At 43.5% G+C, this 21,342-nt stretch overlaps 1 protein-coding gene across 2 annotated transcripts in view; it reads right to left on the bottom strand.

The window, feature by feature from the left end:
- The window catches only part of dscama (Down syndrome cell adhesion molecule a), a 137,630-nt gene that overhangs the window by 57,427 nt on the left and 58,861 nt on the right, over nucleotides 1–21,342 (bottom strand). For both annotated transcript variants that reach the window (XM_039004702.1, XM_039004703.1), the window contains exons 3-5: nucleotides 17,219–17,365; nucleotides 16,700–16,978; nucleotides 16,257–16,532 (exon numbers count right to left, since the gene is read on the bottom strand). In XM_039004702.1, the coding sequence (XP_038860630.1) occupies nucleotides 16,257–16,532; nucleotides 16,700–16,978; nucleotides 17,219–17,365 (702 nt within the window). The remainder of the gene's footprint in view (nucleotides 1–16,256; nucleotides 16,533–16,699; nucleotides 16,979–17,218; nucleotides 17,366–21,342) is intronic.

Genomic DNA, 21,342 nt, shown 5'->3' with positions numbered 1-21,342 from the left:
TAAAGGGGTTTCTTCTAGTAGATGGGAGGTGGGTTAGAGCTAAAGTTGTTCTAGTAGATGGGAGTTGGGTTAGAGCTAAAGGTGTTTCTTCCGGTAGATGGGAGGAGGATTAGAGCTAAAGGGGTTTCTTCTAGTAGATGGGAGGTGGGTTAGAGCTAAAGATGTTCTAGTAGATGGGAGTTGGGTTAGAGCCAAAGGTGTATGTTCTAGTAGATGGGAGGTGGGTTAGAGCTAAAGGTGTATCTTCTAGTAGATGGGAGGTGGGTTAGAGCTAAAGGGGTTTCTTCTAGTAGATGGGAGGTGGGTTAGAGCTAAAGTTGTTCTAGTAGATGGGAGTTGGGTTAGAGCTAAAGGTGTTTCTTCCGGTAGATGGGAGGAGGATTAGAGCTAAAGGGGTTTCTTCTAGTAGATGGGAGGTGGGTTAGAGCTAAAGATGTTCTAGTAGATGGGAGTTGGGTTAGAGCCAAAGGTGTATGTTCTAGTAGATGGGAGGTGGGTTAGAGCTAAAGCTGTATCTCCTTCAGATGGGAGGTGGTTAGAGCTAAAGGTGTTTCTTCTTGTAGATGGGAGGTGGGTTTGAGCTAAAGGTGTTTCTTCTAGTAGATGGGAGGTGGGTTAGAGCTAAAGGTGTTTCCTCTAGTAGATGGGAGGTGGGTTAGAGCAAAAGGTGTTTCTTCTAGTAGATGGGAGGTGGATTAAAGCTAAAGGTGTATCTTCTAGTAGATGGGAGGTGGATTAGAGCTAAAGGTGTAATAGCAGATGGGAGGTGGATTAGAGCTAAATGTGTTTCTTCTAGTAGATGTGAGGTGGGTTAGATCTAAAGGTGTTCTAGTAAATGGGAGTTGGGTTAGAGCTAAAGGTGTTTCTTCTAGCAGATGGGAGGTGGGTTAGAGCTAAAGGTGTATCTTCAAGTAGATGGGAGGTGGGTTAGAGCTAAAGGTGTATCTTCTAGTAGATGGGAGGTGGGTTAGAGCTAAAGTTGTTCTAGTAGATGGGAGTTGGGTTAGAGCTAAAGGTGTTTCTTCCGGTAGATGGGAGGTGGATTAGAGCTAAAGGGGTTTCTTCTAGTAGATGGGAGGTGGGTTAGAGCTAAAGATGTTCTAGTAGATGGGAGTTGGGTTAGAGCCAAAGGTGTATCTTCTAGTAGATGTGAGGTGGGTTAGATCTAAAGGTGTTCTAGTAAATGGGAGGTGGGTTAGAGCTAAAGGTGTTTCTTCTAGCAGATGGGAGGTGGGTTAGAGCTAAAGGTGTATCTTCAAGTAGATGGGAGGTGGGTTAGAGCTAAAGGTGTATCTTCTAGTAGATGGGAGGTGGGTTAGAGCTAAAGGGGTTTCTTCTAGTAGATGGGAGGTGGGTTAGAGCTAAAGTTGTTCTAGTAGATGGGAGTTGGGTTAGAGCTAAAGGTGTTTCTTCCGGTAGATGGGAGGAGGATTAGAGCTAAAGGGGTTTCTTCTAGTAGATGGGAGGTGGGTTAGAGCTAAAGATGTTCTAGTAGATGGGAGTTGGGTTAGAGCCAAAGGTGTATGTTCTAGTAGATGGGAGGTGGGTTAGAGCTAAAGGTGTATCTTCTAGTAGATGGGAGGTGGGTTAGAGCTAAAGGGGTTTCTTCTAGTAGATGGGAGGTGGGTTAGAGCTAAAGTTGTTCTAGTAGATGGGAGTTGGTTTAGAGCTAAAGGTGTTTCTTCCGGTAGATGGGAGGTGGATTAGAGCTAAAGGGGTTTCTTCTAGTAGATGGGAGGTGGGTTAGAGCTAAAGATGTTCTAGTAGATGGGAGTTGGGTTAGAGCCAAAGGTGTATCTTCTAGTAGATGTGAGGTGGGTTAGATCTAAAGGTGTTCTAGTAAATGGGAGGTGGGTTAGAGCTAAAGGTGTTTCTTCTAGCAGATGGGAGGTGGGTTAGAGCTAAAGGTGTATCTTCAAGTAGATGGGAGGTGGGTTAGAGCTAAAGGTGTATCTTCTAGTAGATGGGAGGTGGGTTAGAGCTAAAGTTGTTCTAGTAGATGGGAGTTGGGTTAGAGCTAAAGGTGTTTCTTCCGGTAGATGGGAGGAGGATTAGAGCTAAAGGGGTTTCTTCTAGTAGATGGGAGGTGGGTTAGAGCTAAAGATGTTCTAGTAGATGGGAGTTGGGTTAGAGCCAAAGGTGTATGTTCTAGTAGATGGGAGGTGGGTTAGAGCTAAAGCTGTATCTCCTTCAGATGGGAGGTGGTTAGAGCTAAAGGTGTTTCTTCTTGTAGATGGGAGGTGGGTTTGAGCTAAAGCTGTATCTCCTTTAGATGGGAGGTGCGTTAGAGCTAAAGATGTTTCTTCTAGTAGATGGGAGGTGGGTTAGAGCTAAAGGTGTTTCTTCTAGTAGATGAGAGGTGGGCTAGAGCTAAAGATGTTTCTTCTAGTAGATGGGAGGTGGGTTAGAGCTAAGGTGTTTCTTCTAGTAGATGGGAGGTGGGCTAGAGCTAAAGGTGTTTCTTCTAGCTGATGGGAGGTGGGCTAGAGCTAAAGGTGTTTCGTCTAGTAAATGGAGGTGGGTTAGAGCTAAATGTGTTCTAGTAGATGGGAGGTGGGTTTACAGCTAAAGGTGTTTCATCTAGTAGATGGGAGGTGGGTTAGAGCTAAAGATGTTCTAGCAGATGGGAGGTGGGTTAGAGCTAAAGGTGTATCTTCAAGTAGATGGGAGGTGGGTTAGAGCTAAAGGTGTATCTTCTAGTAGATGGGAGGTGAGTTAGAACTAAAGGTGTTTCTTCTGGTAGATGGGAGGTGGATTAGATATAAACGTGTTTCTTATGGTAGATGGGAGGTGGATTAGAGCTAAAGGGGTTTCTTCTAGTAGATGGGAGTTGGGTTAGAGCTAAAGATGTTCTAGTAGATGGGAGGTGGGTCAGAGCTAAAGCTGTATCTCCTTTAGATGGGAGGTGGTTAGAGCTAAAGGTGTTTCTTCTAGTAGATGGGAGGTGGGTTAGAGCTAAAGGTGTTTATTCTAGTAGATGGGAGGTGGGTTAGAGCAAAAGGTGTTTCTTCTAGTAGATGGGAGGTGGATTAAAGCTAAAGGTGTATCTTCTAGCAGATGGGAGGTGGGTTAGAGCTAAATGTGTTCTAGTAGATGGGAGGTGGATTAGAGCTAAATATGTTTCTTCTAGTAGATGTGAGGTGGGTTAGAGCTAAAGGTGTAATAGCAGATGGGAGGTGGATTAGAGTAAAGGTGTATCTTCTAGTAGATGTGAGGTGGGTTAGATCTAAAGGTGTTCTAGTAAATGGGAGGTGGGTTAGAGCTAAAGGTGTTTCTTCTAGCAGATGGGAGGTGGGTTAGAGCTAAAGGTGTATCTTCAAGTAGATGGGAGGTGGGTTAGAGCTAAAGGTGTATCTTCTAGTAGATGAGAGGTGGGTTAGAGCTAAAGGGGTTTCTTCCAGTAGATGGGGGGTGGATTAGAGCTAAAGGGGTTTCTTCTAGTAGATGGTAGGTCTGGTTAGAGCTAAAGATGTTCTAGTAGATGGGAGTTGGGTTAGAGCTAAAGGTGTATGTTCTAGTAGATGGGAGGTGGGTTAGAGCTAAAGCTGTATCTCCTTCAGATGGGAGGTGGTTAGAGCTAAAGGTGTTTCTTCTTGTAGATGGGAGGTGCGTTAGAGCTAAAGATGTTTCTTCTAGCAGATGGGAGGTGGGTTAGAGCTAAAGGTGTTTCTTCTAGTAGATGGGAGGTGGGCTAGAGCTAAAGGTGTTTCTTCTAGCTGATGGGAGGTGGGTTAGAGCTAAAGGTGTTTCTTCTAGCAGATGGGAGGTGGGTTAGAGCTAAAGGTGTTTCTTCTAGTAGATGGGAGGTGGGCTAGAGCTAAAGATGTTTCTTCTAGCAGATGGGAGGTGGGTTAGAGCTAAAGGTGTTTATTCTAGTAGATGGGAGGTGGGCTAGAGCTAAAGGTGTTTCTTCTAGCTGATGGGAGGTGGGTTAGAGCTAAAGGTGTTTCTTCTAGTAAATGGAGGTGGGTTAGAGCTAAAGGTGTTCTAGTAGATGGGAGGTGGGTTTACAGCTAAAGTTGTTTCTTCTAGTAGATGGGAGGTGGGTTAGAGCTAAAGATGTTCTAGCAGATGGGAGGTGGGTTAGAGCTAAAGGTGTATCTTCAAGTAGATGGGAGGTGGGTTAGAGCTAAAGGTGTATCTTCTAGTAGATGGGAGGTGAGTTAGAACTAAAGGTGTTTCTTCTGGTAGATGGGAGGTGGATTAGATTTAAACGTGTTTCTTATGGTAGGTGGGAGGTGGGCTAGAGCTAAAGATGTTTCTTCTAGTAGATGGGAGGTGGGTTAGAGCTAAAGGTGTTTCTTCTCGTAGATGGGAGGTGGGCTAGAGCTAAAGGTGTTTCTTCTAGCTGATGGGAGGTGGGTTAGAGCTAAAGGTGTTTCTTCTAGTAAATGGAGGTAGGTTAGAGCTAAATGTGTTCTAGTAGATGGGAGGTGGGTTTACAGCTAAAGGTATTTCTTCTAGTAGATGGGAGGTGGGTTAGAGCTAAAGATGTTCTAGCAGATGGGAGGTGGGTTAGAGCTAAAGGTGTTTCTTCTAGTAGATGGGAGTTGGGTTAGAGCTAAAGATGTTCTAGAAGATGGGAGGTGGGTCAGAGCTAAAGCTGTATCTCCTTTAGATGGGAGGTGGTTAGAGCTAAAGGTGTTTCTTCTAGTAGATGGGAGGTGGGTTAGAGCTAAAGGTGTTTATTCTAATAGATGGGAGGTGGGTTAGAGCTAAAGGTGTTTCTTCTAGTAGATGGGAGGTGGGCTAGAGCTAAAGGTGTTTATTCTAGCTGATGGGAGGTTGGTTAGAGCTAAAGGTGTTTCTTCTAGCAGATTGGAGGTGGGTTAGAGCTAAAGGTGTTTCTTCTAGTAGATGGGAGGTGGGGTAGAGCTAAAGATGTTTCTTCTAGCAGATGGGAGGTGGGTTAGAGCTAAAGGTGTTTCTTCTCGTAGATGGGAGGTGGGCTAGAGCTAAAGGTGTTTCTTCTAGCTGATGGGAGGTGGGTTAGAGCTAAAGGTGTTTCTTCTAGTAAATGGAGGTAGGTTAGAGCTAAATGTGTTCTAGTAGATGGGAGGTGGGTTTACAGCTAAAGGTATTTCTTCTAGTAGATGGGAGGTGGGTTAGAGCTAAAGATGTTCTAGCAGATGGGAGGTGGGTTAGAGCTAAAGGTGTTTCTTCTAGTAGATGGGAGTTGGGTTAGAGCTAAAGATGTTCTAGAAGATGGGAGGTGGGTCAGAGCTAAAGCTGTATCTCCTTTAGATGGGAGGTGGTTAGAGCTAAAGGTGTTTCTTCTAGTAGATGGGAGGTGGGTTAGAGCTAAAGGTGTTTATTCTAATAGATGGGAGGTGGGTTAGAGCTAAAGGTGTTTCTTCTAGTAGATGGGAGGTGGGCTAGAGCTAAAGGTGTTTATTCTAGCTGATGGGAGGTTGGTTAGAGCTAAAGGTGTTTCTTCTAGCAGATTGGAGGTGGGTTAGAGCTAAAGGTGTTTCTTCTAGTAGATGGGAGGTGGGGTAGAGCTAAAGATGTTTCTTCTAGCAGATGGGAGGTGGGTTAGAGCTAAAGGTGTTTCTTCTCGTAGATGGGAGGTGGGCTAGAGCTAAAGGTGTTTCTTCTAGCTGATGGGAGGTGGGTTAGAGCTAAAGGTGTTTCTTCTAGTAAATGGAGGTAGGTTAGAGCTAAATGTGTTCTAGTAGATGGGAGGTGGGTTTACAGCTAAAGGTATTTCTTCTAGTAGATGGGAGGTGGGTTAGAGCTAAAGATGTTCTAGCAGATGGGAGGTGGGTTAGAGCTAAAGGTATATCTTCAAGTAGATGGGAGGTGGGTTAGAGCTAAAGGTGTATCTTCTAGTAGATGGGAGGTGAGTTAGAACTAAAGGTGTTTCTTCTGGTAGATGGGAGGTGGATTAGATTTAAACGTGTTTCTTATGGTAGATGGGAGGTGGATTAGAGCTAAAGGGGTTTCTTCTAGTAGATGGGAGGTGGGTCAGAGCTAAAGCTGTATCTCCTTTAGATGGGAGGTGGTTAGAGCTAAAGGTGTTTCTTCTAGTAGATGGGAGGTGGGTTAGAGCTAAAGGTGTTTATTCTAGTAGATGGGAGGTGGGTTAGAGCTAAAGGTGTTTATTCTAGTAGATGGGAGGTGGGTTAGAGCTAAAGGTGTTTCTTCTAGTAGATGGGAGGTGGGTTAGAGCTAAAGGTGTTTATTCTAGTAGATGGGAGGTGGGTTAGAGCTAAAGGCTTTTCTTCTGGTAGATGGGAGGTGGATTAGAGCTAAAGGTGTTTCTTCTAGCAGATGGGAGGTGGGTTAGAGCTAAAGGTGTTTCTTCTAGTAAATGGAGGTAGGTTAGAGCTAAATGTGTTCTAGTAGATGGGAGGTGGGTTTACAGCTAAAGGTATTTCTTCTAGTAGATGGGAGGTGGGTTAGAGCTAAAGATGTTCTAGCAGATGGGAGGTGGGTTAGAGCTAAAGGTGTTTCTTCTAGTAGATGGGAGTTGGGTTAGAGCTAAAGATGTTCTAGAAGATGGGAGGTGGGTCAGAGCTAAAGCTGTATCTCCTTTAGATGGGAGGTGGTTAGAGCTAAAGGTGTTTCTTCTAGTAGATGGGAGGTGGGTTAGAGCTAAAGGTGTTTCTTCTAGTAAATGGAGGTAGGTTAGAGCTAAATGTGTTCTAGTAGATGGGAGGTGGGTTTACAGCTAAAGGTATTTCTTCTAGTAGATGGGAGGTGGGTTAGAGCTAAAGATGTTCTAGCAGATGGGAGGTGGGTTAGAGCTAAAGGTGTTTCTTCTAGTAGATGGGAGTTGGGTTAGAGCTAAAGATGTTCTAGAAGATGGGAGGTGGGTCAGAGCTAAAGCTGTATCTCCTTTAGATGGGAGGTGGTTAGAGCTAAAGGTGTTTCTTCTAGTAGATGGGAGGTGGGTTAGAGCTAAAGGTGTTTATTCTAATAGATGGGAGGTGGGTTAGAGCTAAAGGTGTTTCTTCTAGTAGATGGGAGGTGGGCTAGAGCTAAAGGTGTTTATTCTAGCTGATGGGAGGTTGGTTAGAGCTAAAGGTGTTTCTTCTAGCAGATTGGAGGTGGGTTAGAGCTAAAGGTGTTTCTTCTAGTAGATGGGAGGTGGGGTAGAGCTAAAGATGTTTCTTCTAGCAGATGGGAGGTGGGTTAGAGCTAAAGGTGTTTCTTCTCGTAGATGGGAGGTGGGCTAGAGCTAAAGGTGTTTCTTCTAGCTGATGGGAGGTGGGTTAGAGCTAAAGGTGTTTCTTCTAGTAAATGGAGGTAGGTTAGAGCTAAATGTGTTCTAGTAGATGGGAGGTGGGTTTACAGCTAAAGGTATTTCTTCTAGTAGATGGGAGGTGGGTTAGAGCTAAAGATGTTCTAGCAGATGGGAGGTGGGTTAGAGCTAAAGGTATATCTTCAAGTAGATGGGAGGTGGGTTAGAGCTAAAGGTGTATCTTCTAGTAGATGGGAGGTGAGTTAGAACTAAAGGTGTTTCTTCTGGTAGATGGGAGGTGGATTAGATTTAAACGTGTTTCTTATGGTAGATGGGAGGTGGATTAGAGCTAAAGGGGTTTCTTCTAGTAGATGGGAGGTGGGTCAGAGCTAAAGCTGTATCTCCTTTAGATGGGAGGTGGTTAGAGCTAAAGGTGTTTCTTCTAGTAGATGGGAGGTGGGTTAGAGCTAAAGGTGTTTATTCTAGTAGATGGGAGGTGGGTTAGAGCTAAAGGTGTTTATTCTAGTAGATGGGAGGTGGGTTAGAGCTAAAGGTGTTTCTTCTAGTAGATGGGAGGTGGGTTAGAGCTAAAGGTATTTATTCTAGTAGATGGGAGGTGGGTTAGAGCTAAAGGCTTTTCTTCTGGTAGATGGGAGGTGGATTAGAGCTAAAGGTGTTTCTTCTAGCAGATGGGAGGTGGGTTAGAGCTAAAGGTGTTTCTTCTAGTAAATGGAGGTAGGTTAGAGCTAAATGTGTTCTAGTAGATGGGAGGTGGGTTTACAGCTAAAGGTATTTCTTCTAGTAGATGGGAGGTGGGTTAGAGCTAAAGATGTTCTAGCAGATGGGAGGTGGGTTAGAGCTAAAGGTGTTTCTTCTAGTAGATGGGAGTTGGGTTAGAGCTAAAGATGTTCTAGAAGATGGGAGGTGGGTCAGAGCTAAAGCTGTATCTCCTTTAGATGGGAGGTGGTTAGAGCTAAAGGTGTTTCTTCTAGTAGATGGGAGGTGGGTTAGAGCTAAAGGTGTTTATTCTAATAGATGGGAGGTGGGTTAGAGCTAAAGGTGTTTCTTCTAGTAGATGGGAGGTGGGCTAGAGCTAAAGGTGTTTATTCTAGCTGATGGGAGGTTGGTTAGAGCTAAAGGTGTTTCTTCTAGCAGATTGGAGGTGGGTTAGAGCTAAAGGTGTTTCTTCTAGTAGATGGGAGGTGGGCTAGAGCTAAAGATGTTTCTTCTAGCAGATGGGAGGTGGGTTAGAGCTAAAGGTGTTTCTTCTCGTAGATGGGAGGTGGGCTAGAGCTAAAGGTGTTTCTTCTAGCTGATGGGAGGTGGGTTAGAGCTAAAGGTGTTTCTTCTAGTAAATGGAGGTAGGTTAGAGCTAAATGTGTTCTAGTAGATGGGAGGTGGGTTTACAGCTAAAGGTATTTCTTCTAGTAGATGGGAGGTGGGTTAGAGCTAAAGATGTTCTAGCAGATGGGAGGTGGGTTAGAGCTAAAGGTATATCTTCAAGTAGATGGGAGGTGGGTTAGAGCTAAAGGTGTATCTTCTAGTAGATGGGAGGTGAGTTAGAACTAAAGGTGTTTCTTCTGGTAGATGGGAGGTGGATTAGATTTAAACGTGTTTCTTATGGTAGATGGGAGGTGGATTAGAGCTAAAGGGGTTTCTTCTAGTAGATGGGAGGTGGGTCAGAGCTAAAGCTGTATCTCCTTTAGATGGGAGGTGGTTAGAGCTAAAGGTGTTTCTTCTAGTAGATGGGAGGTGGGTTAGAGCTAAAGGTGTTTATTCTAATAGATGGGAGGTGGGTTAGAGCTAAAGGTGTTTCTTCTAGTAGATGGGAGGTGGGTTAGAGCTAAAGGTGTTTCTTCTAGTAGATGGGAGGTGGGTTAGAGCTAAAGGTGTTTATTCTAGTAGATGGGAGGTGGGTTAGAGCTAAAGGCTTTTCTTCTGGTAAATGGGAGGTGGATTAGAGCTAAAGGTGTTTCTTCTAGCAGATGGGAGGTGGGTTAGAGCTAAAGGGGGTTATTCTAGTAGATGGGAGGTGGATTAGAACTAAAGGTGTTCTAGTACATGAGAAGTGGGTTACAGCTAAAGGTGTTTCTTCTGGTAGATGGGAGGTGGATTAGAGTCACAAGACGCAGGCCTCCTAATTGTCCCTAGAATTTCTAAGCATACAGCTGGAGGCAGGGCTTTCTCCTATAGAGCTCCATTTTTATGGAATGGTCTGCCTACCCATGTGAGAGACGCAGACTCGGTCTCAACCTTGAAGTCTTTACTGAAGACTCATCTCTTCAGTGGGTCATATGATTGAGTGTAGTCTGGCCCAGGAGTGTGAAGGTGAACGGAAAGGCTCTGGAGCAAGGAACCGCCCTTGCTGTCTCTGCCTGGCCGGTTCCCCTCTCTCCACTGGGATTCTCTGCCTCTAACCCTATTACAGGGGCTGAGTCACTGGCTTACTGGTGTTCTTTCATGCCGTCCCTAGGAGGGGTGCGTCACTTGAGTGGGTTGAGTCACTGACGTGATCTTCCTGTCTGGGTTGGCGCCCCCCCCCCCCCTTGGGTTGTGCCGTGGCGAAGATCTTTGTGGGCTATACTCGGCCTTGTCTCAGGATGGTAAGTTGGTGGTTGAAGATATCCCTCTAGTGGTGTGGGGGCTGTGCTTTGGCAAAGTGGGTGGGGTTATATTCTTCCTGTTTGGCCCTGTCCGGGGGTATTATCGGATGGGGCCACAGTGGCTCCTGACCCCTCCTGTCTCAGCCTCCAGTATTTATGTTGCAGTAGTTTATGTGTCGGGGGGCTAGGGTCAGTTTGTTATATCTGGAGTACTTCTCCTGTCTTATCCGGTGCCCTGTGTGAATTTAAGTATGCTCTCTAATTCTTTCTTTCTCTCTTTCTTTCTCTCTCTTGGAGGACCTGAGCCCGAGGACCATGCCTCAGGACTACCTGGCATGATGACTCCTTGCTGTCTGCCTGCGGCTATGGAACCCTGACCTGTTCACCGGACGTGCTACCTGTCCCAGACCTGCTGTTTTCAACTCTCTAGAGATACTCTTAATGATCGGCTATGAAAAGCCAACTGACATTTACTCCTGAGGTGCTGACTTGCTGCACCCTCGACAACTACTGTGATTATTATTATTTGATCATGCTGGTCATTTATGAACATTTGAACATCTTGGTCATGTTCTGTTATAATCTCCACCCGGCACAGCCAGAAGAGGCTGGCCACCTCTCATAGCCTGGTAACCTCTCTAGGTTTCCTCCTAGGTTTTGGCCTTTCTAGGGAGTTTTTCCTAGCCACCGTGCTTCTACACCTGCATTGCTTGCTGTTTGGGGTTTTAGGCTGGGATTCTGTACAGCACTTTGAGATATCAGCTGATGTAAGAAGGGCAATATAAATACATTTGATTTGATTTTGATTTGATTAGAGCTAAGCGTGTGTCTTATGGTAGATGGGAGGTGGGTTAGAGCTAAACGTGTTTCTTATGGTAGATGGGAGGTGGATTAGAGCTAAAGAGGTTTCTTCTAGTGGATGGGAGGTGGGTTAGAGCTAAAGATGTTCTAGTTGATGGGAGTTGGGTTAGAGCTAAAGGTGTATGTTCTAGTAGATGGGAGTTGGGTTAGAGCTAAAGATGTATGTTCTAGTAGATGGCAGGTGGGTTAGAGCTAAATGTGTTTCTTCTAGTAGATGGGAGGTGGGTTAGAGCTAAATGTGTTTCTTCTAGTAGATGGGAGGTGGGTTAGAGCTAAATGTGTTTCTTCTAGTAGATGGGAGGTGGGTTAGAGCTAAAGGTAAATCTTATAGTAGATGAGAGGTGAGTTAGAGCTAAAAGTGTAATAGTAGCTGGGAGTTGGGTTAGAGCTAAAGGTGTATGTTCTAATAGATGGGAGGTGGATTAGAACTCAAGGTGTTTCTTCTAGTAGATGGGAGGTGGATTAGAGCTAAAGGTTTTTCTTCTGGTAGATGGGAGGTGGGTTAGAGCTAAAGGTGTATGTTCTAGTAGATGGCAGGTGGGTTAGAGCTAAATGTGTTTCTTCTAGTAGATGGGAGGTGGGTTAGAGCTAAAGGCAAATATTATAGTAGATGGGAGGTGAGTTAGAGCTAAAAGTGTAATAGTAGCTGGGAGTTGGGTTAGAGCTAAAGGTGTATGTTCTAGTAGATGGGAGGTGGGAGGTGGGTTAGAGCTAAAGGTGTTTCTTCAAGTAGATGGGAGGTGGGATAGAGCTAAAGTTGTTACTTCTAGTAGGATGGGAGGTGGGTTAGAGCTAAAGGTGTTTCTTCTAGTAGATGGGAGGTGGGTTAGAGCTAAAGGTGTTTCTTCTATTTACAGTTCTAAGGTCAGATATTCTCCCCCTAAAAGTTAAATTGGATTTGAAGGTGAGGATTAGGTTGGGTTAGCTGATTGTAGATATGTGTCTACAGACAATTTTTACCTGGAGTGTATACAAAGAAGCAGTGCATTAGCTGACAATAAGTAAACATCACTGTTTAGCAGGTACAGTCAATCAGGGAGAAATAAAATAGCTGACTTTAACTCACATGCAATGAGGGACCCATACGAAAAAAAGCTGTATTTATTTTAAATATATTTAAAATATATGTTCATTAAAATGTTCAAATAATGTGTTTAATACATTTTAAATACATTCCAACATATATTCTGGAAAGTATTTAGAATGTATATATAAATGTATACAACATTTATATCCCAATATATGTTAAACGCATCGCAAAATTGATTTAATGTATTTCAAAATCCATTCTGAAATACACTAAGCAATGTACTTTAGAATATATTTTTTACATGTATTTATTGATATATTTGGTAAATGTATTTGAAATTGTCTTATGAAATATATTAAATTTGATTGTAGTTGTAAGAAATATATGTCACATTAAAATGTATGGCAAATATGTATATAAAAAATGGCCTAATCATAATGAATGGTGACTGTTTTAACAATGGAGCTCTTTAGTATCACATGCACTTAAACTGAGTGTACAAAACTTTAGGAACACCTGGTCTTTCTATGACATAGACTGACCAGGTGGATCCAGGTGAAAACTACGAATGATGCCTTATTGATGTCACTTGTTAAATCCACTTCAATCAGTGTAAATGAAGGGGAGGAGACAGGTTAAAGAAGGATTTTTAAGCCTTGAGACAATTGAGACATGGATTGTGTATGTATGCCATTCAGAGGCTGAATGGACAAGAGAAAACATGTAAGTATGGTACAGTATGGTAGTATGTGCCTGGTGCACCAGTTTGAGTGTGTCAAGAACTGCAACGCTGCTGGGTTTTTCACACGCAACAGTTTCCTGTGTGTATCAAGAACGGTCTACCACATAAAGGACATCCAGCCAACTTGACAGTACTGTTGGAAGCATTGGAGTCAACATGGGCCAGCATCCCTTTGGAACGCTTTCGACACCTCGTAGAGTCCATGCACCAAGAAATTGAGGCTGTTCTGAGGGCAAAAGGGGGTGCAACTCAATATTAGGAAGGTATCCCTAATGTTTTGTACACTTTGTGTACGTCAGTCTCATTAGGACTACAGAACTGGTAGTGTACAAGCTAAACCTTTAATAACAAGGTACAAGATAAGACATGAACTGACATGACACTTTCTCAGATGGGTGGCCTAACGAAAACTCACTCAAGGCCACGCCTCCAACAAGCCACATCTCCAGATCCACAGGTGGCCGCAGCTACAATACATTTGGTCCAAATGTATTTTATTGTACTTAACACATGCCAAAAGCATATCTAAAGCACTCAAATGCATTTAAATGCATTTACAGTGCATTCAGAAAGTATTCAGACCCCTTCACTTTTCCCACATTTTGTTACGTTACAGCCTTATTCTAAAATGACTTAAATTGTTTGTTTTCCTCAATCTACACACTATATCTCATAATGACAAAGCAAAAACAGGTTTTTAGATTTTTTTCTCTCACATTTATTAAACATAAAAAACTGAAATGTCACATTTACATAAGTATTCAGACCCTTTACTCAGTACTTTGTTGAAACACCTTTGGCAGCGATTACAGCCTCAAGTCTTGGGTATGAAGCTTGGCACACCTGTATTTGGGGAGTTTCTCCCATCCTCTGCAGATCCTCTCAAGCTCTGTCAGGTTGGAGGGGAGTGTCGCTGCACAGCTATTTGCAGGTCTCTCCAGAGATGTTAGATCGGGTTCAAGTCCGGGATCTGGCTGGGCCACTGAAAGACATTCGGTCCCGAAGCCACTCCTGCGTTGTCTTGGCTGTGTGCTTAGGGTCGTTGTCCTGTTGGAAGGTGAACTAGTCCGAGGTCCTGAGCGTTCTGGAGCAGGTTTTCATCAAGTATCTCTGTACTTTGCTTTGTTCATCTTTCCCTCAATCCCAACTAGTCTCCCAGTCCTGCTGCTAAAAAACATCCCCACAGCCTGATGCTGCCACCATCATACTTCACCGTAGGGATGGTGCCTGGTTTCCTCCAGACGTGACACTTGTTATTCAGGCCAAAGAGTTCAATCTTGGTTTCATCAGACCAGAGAATCTTGTTTCTCATGGTCTGAGAGTCCTTTAGGTGCCTTTTGACAAACTCCAAGCGGGCTGTCAAGTACTTTTTTACTGAGGAGTGGCTTCCGTCTGGCCACTCTACCATAAAAGCCTGATTGGTGGAGTGCTGCAGAGATGATTGTCCTTCTGGAAAGTTCTCTGGAGCTTGGTCAGAGTAACCATCGGATTCTTGGTCACCTCCCTGACCAAGGCCCTTCTCCCCTGATTGGTCAGTTTGGCTGGCCAGCCAGCTCTAGGAAGAGTCTTGGTGGTTCCTAACCTCTTCCATTTAAGTATGATGGAGGCAACTGTGTTCTTGGGGACCTTCAATGCTGCAGAAATGTTTTGGTACCCTTCCCCAGATCTGTGCCTCGACACAATCCTGTCTCGGAGCGCTACGGACAATTCCTTTGACCTCATGGCTTGGTTTTTGCTCTGACATGCACTGTCAACTATGGGACCTTATATAGACAGGTGTGTGCCTTTCCAAATCATGTCCAACCAATTGAATTTACCACAGGTGGACTCCAATCAAGTTGTAGAAACATCTCAAGGATGATCAATGGGAACAGGATGCACCTGAGCTCAATTTTGAGTCATGTAGCAAAGGGTCTGAATAGTTATGTAAATAAGGTATTTCTTTTTTTCTTTTTAATTTAATCAATTTTAGAATAAGGCTGTAACGTAAAAAAATCTGTAAAAAGTCAAGGGGTCTGAATACTTTCCGTATGCACTGTATATTGGATCTTTGTCCAGCTACAATGAAAAGTTTGGATGAGCCGTAAAACCCTCCATCGTCTTCGTTGTTTTAATATTATATGGCCACAGGGAGAAATGATGGTGCCTGTAAGTGTGACATAGCCTATTTCAATCAAGTTGATGTTTTGTTAATAAGTTATTATTATTTGTTCCTGTGACGCCTGCTCCCGCTCTCCCTCTCCCTGCCCAGCATTACGCACTCCTGCCACCATCATTATGCACACCTGCTTCCCTCGTCACACGCATCAGCAATTCATTGGACTCACCTGGACTCAATCACCTGTGTTATTACCTCCCCTATATCTGTCTGTTCCCCAGCTCTGTTCCCCGCTTCTGCATTAATTGTCATATGTCGTTGTGTTACCCGGTTCTGACGCTGTTCCTGTCCTGTTACATGTCTGTGCAAAATTAAATGTTCACTCTGTACCTGCTTCTCTACTCCAGCGTCAGTTCTTACAGTTCCCTCTTTAGGCCTTATCAATAATGAATTTAATCTTGCTTATTGAAAATGTTTGGCATGCCCATGCTGAGCCATAATGTAATTTACAGTAGGCCTAGCCCCTATATCAGTGTGAATGCTATTGAAGCCATGCAATTACTTAGAACAATGTGGACTGCAAATGGGTTCAAGTGAACGTATTTAGCAAAGATAGGTCTTCATTTTGTTATTTAGTGTCTGTAAGCCATTTCTATTCACTCTGGGCTCCTGAGTGGCGCAACGGTCTAAGGCACTGCATTTCAGTGCTAGAGGCGTCACTACAGACACCCTGGTTCAAATCCAGGCTGTGTCACAACCTTGATTAGGCCATGATTAGGAGTCCCATAGGACGGCGAAACAATTGGCCCAGCGTCGTCCTGGTTTGGCCGGTGTAGGCAGCCATTGTAAATAAAAATGTGTCCTTACCTAGTTAAAAATGAAAATAACAGACTAAGTGTGCCGATAATTGGGATAGTGAAAATAGCAAAAAAAAACTTTACACTCCCCTGAACCTATTGTGCTTCTGCCTGTGCGTAGGTTTGTTAAAATAGAGCCCTAGGTGTCATAGCCATGCATTTCTGGAATTGTCAGGTATTACATGCACTTGAGCAAAAATGCAAATGTACATGTATTTGAAATATATTTTACGTGAAGTTAAATATATTGAAATGTCTGTATGGGGATCATGATGAGCACATAGTGTCCATTCAAGCTAATACTGTATATTTCCATATACTGTATGGATTTCACACGTGGAATTTGAAATTGTTCCTCCTCCTCCTCCTCATCACCATTATAGATTATCAATACCGTCTTTATACTGGTCCATGGCAATGGGAGACAGTTTCCCCAGCAACGGAGCTCAGGCGATGTGAGCAATGTGAGGCACGTTCTGATAATCTAATAACAGGGGCTGTGGCAGGGCTTTACTGCAGCCCTCATTAGCACACGCACGCACACACACACACACACACACACACACACACACACACACACACACATACACACACACACACACACACACACACACACACACACACACACACACACACACACACACACACACACACACACACACACACACACACAAAACATGCAGGCAAGCACACACTCACATATGGACACACTATGCATGGTCACACAACGCTCACGCGCACATATACACTAAAAACACCCAAATAACCAAACACAAAAACCCACATTCAGAGACGTTCCCTACTGTTATTCACAGTAACATCACTCATATGTAATCAAATAACTCCCTGACCACACAGACATCCACTGATTGTACTGACCTTCCAGGATGACCTGGACAAAGTCCTGGGCGGACATCTTGCCGTTCCTGGCGAAGCACTGGTAGGCTCCTCCATCACTCTTAGCCATCCCAGCCATGACCAGGTTCTCCCGGTTGTTTCCAGTCATGCGGACACTGTTTCCAGGGTAGATGATCTCTCCATTCCGGTACCAGGACAGCTCGTACTCCTCCGAGCCACTCACGCTGCACGACAGAGACACCTGGCTACCCACGCTGCCTTTCACCTTCCTCGGGCTGACCACCGCCTTCAGCGGTTCTGGAAGAGTTACACATATGTCAATGTGACATACTCTATGTCAGCTAAATACATATCAACTCTGAAATGGATTTTAAACTCCAAATACAAACATAATCTTAGATACACATTAACAACAAACATACTGTACATTTAGCACAACATGCTGCACACAATCTATTACTGACCTTTGACCTGCAGCCTCCCCACCACCTCTGCATTGCCATAGCTGTTCCACACCTCACACACGTAGCTCCCCGTGTCACTGGGCTGGGCCCTCTCGATCAGCAGGCCCGTCACACTCTGCCTGAAGCGGCTGTCCGGCTCCAGCGGTCGGTTGTCCTTCAGCCAGCGGTATTTGGGGGCCGGGTGACCAGATGCCTTGCATGGCAGCTCCACCCGGTGTGATGTCATCACCTCGCGACGCTCAAAGCCATCCAGGATGGCCGGTGCCGAGTTAGTGGGGTCTGAGGGAGGAGCAATGGCCAAAGGTGAGATAGATTCGATATGTAATGCATACTGTAGCATGGTCAAAGGTATGCATTGTTAGCCATACTCTGTTAACTAGCTTGGAGCAGGTTCAGATTGAAGGAGCGAAGGGAAACAATAGTCAAACCTAGCAATATTCAGAGTGTATTCCATGCAAACATTGGCACCCAGACTTGCACAACAGAAAGGCATCCAAGCTGTAATGTCCCTCTGCTTACCTGACAAAAAGAGACGTGCACTGTTGCTCTGCCTGGTCTCTCCCGTGTAGCGGTGGCGTGTCATACACCTGTAGTTATACAATCCATCCTCATTCTGCACGTCCAGGATGTACAGGGCTCCTGTGGAGGTGATGAGGAACCGCGGCGCTGCAAGACAAAACATACATCACATCGTTAGACATACTGTACATACAGAAACATGCTGTACAACCATCTGTAGCTTTGCTTTTGAATTGAAATTCACACCAGAATGGAATCAAATCAAATTGTATTTGTCACATGCGCCGAATACAACAGGCGTAGTAGACCTTACAGTGAAAAGCTTACTTACAAGCCCTTAACCAACAATGCAGTTTTAAGAAAATAACCAAAAAAATTAAATAAAGTAACAAATAATTAAAGAGCAGCAGTAAAATAACAATAGCGAGGCTATATACAGGGGGTACCGGTACAGAGTCAATGTGCGGGGGCACCGGTTAGTCGAGGTAATTGAGGTAATATATACATGTGGGTAGAGTTATTAAAGTGAGTTAGGCATAGATAACAACAGAGAGTAGCAGCAGCGTAAAAGAGGGGGGCAATGCAAGTAGTCTGGGTAGCCATTTGAATAGATGTTTAGTAGTCTTATGGCTAGTAGAAGCTGTTTAGAAGCCTCTTGGACCTAGACTTGGTGCTCCGGTACAGCTTGCCGTGCGGTAGCAGAGAGAACAATCTTTGACTAGGGTGGCTGGAGTCTGACAACACCACCCTGTGTAGACATTATAAAAACACTCAAAGCCCTACTAACAGTTGATATAGAATATCAAAGTGGCTTTGTAAATATTTGCCTGGTCATGAGACTACAAACACTGAACACCAGTTCCAGCCCATTTAGATGAACACAGCTGAGAGGAAATATGACAGGGCTGTGTGTTGTGTTGTGGCAGTCTAACACAGCTCTTTATCATGTAACGCTCTCTCTCTCTCTTTCTCAGACTAAAGCAGAGGAACCCAGGGATAGAGATCGCACAGAGCTTTGATATTGCATTGTGGCATGGTGCAGCTCAGGTCGGTTGTGCTAATATCATGCTAATTCGTGGGAAAGCTGGGAATGGGGGGAGGTCGTCAACGTGTAGGAGGGCTAATGCCTGATGCCTGCCGGAGCTGTCATAGCAGGCTGGGAGGATATTCCTCAGTCACAGATGATAGAGGATAATGTTTCGGATGGTGTTGGGGATGGCATGTGTACAATACCTCCCATTTCCTTCCCATCTAGCCTATGCCAGTCAGTATTGAAGCTATGAGAATCAGTTCAGTGACCGACACCTTATAGAATTTGTCTCAAAAACACAAAACCCATTACAGCACTGCTTCAATCTACACTATTTTCAACATATTTTGCCCAAATTTTCTTTTTGATATAGAAAGGGAAACATTTGTATTGCGACATACTGTATTGTTTTTCCACTGGGCATGCCACGTCATTTCAATGTGGAAAATTGGGTAATATTTTGTTGAGACATTGACCAATGAGATTACAACTAGGAATTGATTCACGATAAGCATCGGTCCCCGGTTCAAATGTTTAAGATACGAAACCGATCCAAATGTAGCATGCATCGATCAGAAAATCGATTCAAACATTACCAATCACTGGTTCACTAAAATATTTTGCTCATATTACTTTCTTTCTATCTTCCAAAAATACCTTTAATCTTTTGTGACAAATGCATCCTCTCCTTCAGTGTCGAACTAAGGTGCACATGATGTCGACAGTCGTTAATCTACAAATAATTTTGCATGCTGAACAACCCCAGGCAATATCAGCAGCCTAACTGCACACTGTGTGCAGCTTCACACGATGACCAATGAGAGGTAAACCTATTCCTGATGTGGCGCATGTTTGTGTCACCTTCAACATTCAAATATTTATTAAATGGCTTGCATATTATTAGGCTTTATTAGTTGAGTGACAACCAATATAATTAATTTTTATCTGCAGATACGCTGCCCATGTTGACTCCAATGCTTCCCACAGTGGTATCAAATTGGCTGGATGTCCATTGGGTGGTGGACCATTCTTGATACACAAGGGAAATGGTTGAGCGTGAAAAACCCAGCAACACTGCAGTTCTTGACCCACTCAAACCTGGCACCTACTACCATACCATTCTAAGGCACTTAAATGTTTTGTCTTGCCCATTCACCCTCTGAATGGCACACATGCACAATCCATGCCTCAAGGTTTAAAAATCCTACTTTAACCTGTCTCCTCCTCTTAATCTACACGGGTGACACCAATAAGGGATCATAGCTTTCACCTGGTCAGTCTATGTCATGAAAAAGCAGGTGTTCTTAATGTTTACACACACAACCACAACATCAAACTGAATCGCATCGATCCATTCCTCTAATCAAACCGAATCCCACCGAATCGTTTACAACTAAAATGTTTTGTTCCTGTATCGTATTGGTGCATACTATAAATATGCATCGAATCATCTTGAACGGGCAAAAATGCACATTCCTTACTACAATCTATATTCACCCACTCAAAAATCTGCCAAAGGTCTTTCAACCATCTAAAAGCACAACAAAATTCCAATGGAAAAACAATTTCTGATTATTGTTTTAGTTGTCACCCAAATGTCTATAACTGCGCTTTCAACTATTTAAAAGCACAGCAAAGTTCAGGAATACAATGTCAATTTTAAAAAATGTATACACCAAATGAATGTGTTATCACTGTGCTTCATCTAATAGCGGAACCAAATCACGTGGTTTGCCATTGAGATTACATTAAAAGTTACTCATTTTAAGGTTGAATGTTGTAAGATAGCCTAAAGTTAAGGCTATTTACTGTATTACAAGTACTATTATATAAGTAATACAACAAGTAATACAATAAGTAAGACAACTCAACCAAATATCAACATTTAAAGGAGATGTATCTACTGCTTGGATAGTTACATCTGAGCCACTGGCTTAATCATATTCTTTAACTTAAAATGATGGTTGAGTTGGAGACATGAATCTATCATATCATTTGTTAACTTGTCGACAAGTTAATATGCTTTTTATTGTATTTGAAAAGTGATATTGAATTGTGTTTGGTTGCCTAAGCAACCAAATATAAACATTTCAGGGAGATTTAAATCTGTTTGGATAATTCCATCTGCGCCACTGGATTTCCGACTGACATGATGATAATTTTGTAATCGATTAAATATTTGATCTCCATACAGTTTTCTGTTTCCAAAACTAGAATCTGTAACAAACATAATGTACTGCATTTTGTAGACTTTACCCTTTGCTAAAGTTTACCAAAAATCTTGTTGTTTAGGAGTGTAAAGGTCGAATTGAGTTATTGCACACGCGCACTTCACAGTTTAACGCTTCTCGTGGGCTGAAGGAAGAGTGGACCAAGGTGCAGCGTTTAAAGTGTTCATAATTTAATCCAAAAAACCAAATCGAACAAAAACAACAAACAGGAGAACGAAAGCGAAACAGTTCTGTCTGGTGCAGACACAAAAACAGAAAACTACCCACAAAACACAGGTGGGAAAAGGCTACCTAAGTATGGTTCTCAATCAGAGACAACGATAGACAGCTGCCTCTGATTGAGAACCACACCTGGCCAAACACACAGAAATAGAAAACATAGAACACAAAACATAGAATGCCCACCCCAACTCACGCCCTGACCAAACCAAAATAGAGACATAAAAAGGATCTCTAAGGTCAGGGCGTGACACACAGAGTAGGCGTTACCTAATGGAAATATGCAAATACATCCTAGAACATGCCAATAGGATCTCACTAGCTCATGCTTGGCTCTGCCCACTATGATTAATTTGCTCCCACTGGAAATGACAGGCTCTGGTCTATCTTGGGTTAGCTATAAAAAATCTTTGGCTACAAATAGTAATTTTAGTCACAAATCTCCCACACCAAATAGCCTGAAGCCACAGGGCTCTTCTCGCAGACTCCATTTACCTACACGGGAGCATTGTGAAGCGTAGGTCGGGATTCTTGACCTGTTAACATGTACATAGAACAACACAGCAGCTTTTCAGCATGTTTTGTTATTTCTGTATGACTAAAAATTTACTATGAAGTTGTCTCTTTTACAATGCGGGTCAATT

This window comes from Salvelinus namaycush, chromosome 12 (assembly GCF_016432855.1).
Source record: "Salvelinus namaycush isolate Seneca chromosome 12, SaNama_1.0, whole genome shotgun sequence".
NCBI classification, from domain to species: domain Eukaryota; kingdom Metazoa; phylum Chordata; class Actinopteri; order Salmoniformes; family Salmonidae; genus Salvelinus; species Salvelinus namaycush.
This window is presented reverse-complemented; position numbering and strand designations above follow the sequence as displayed.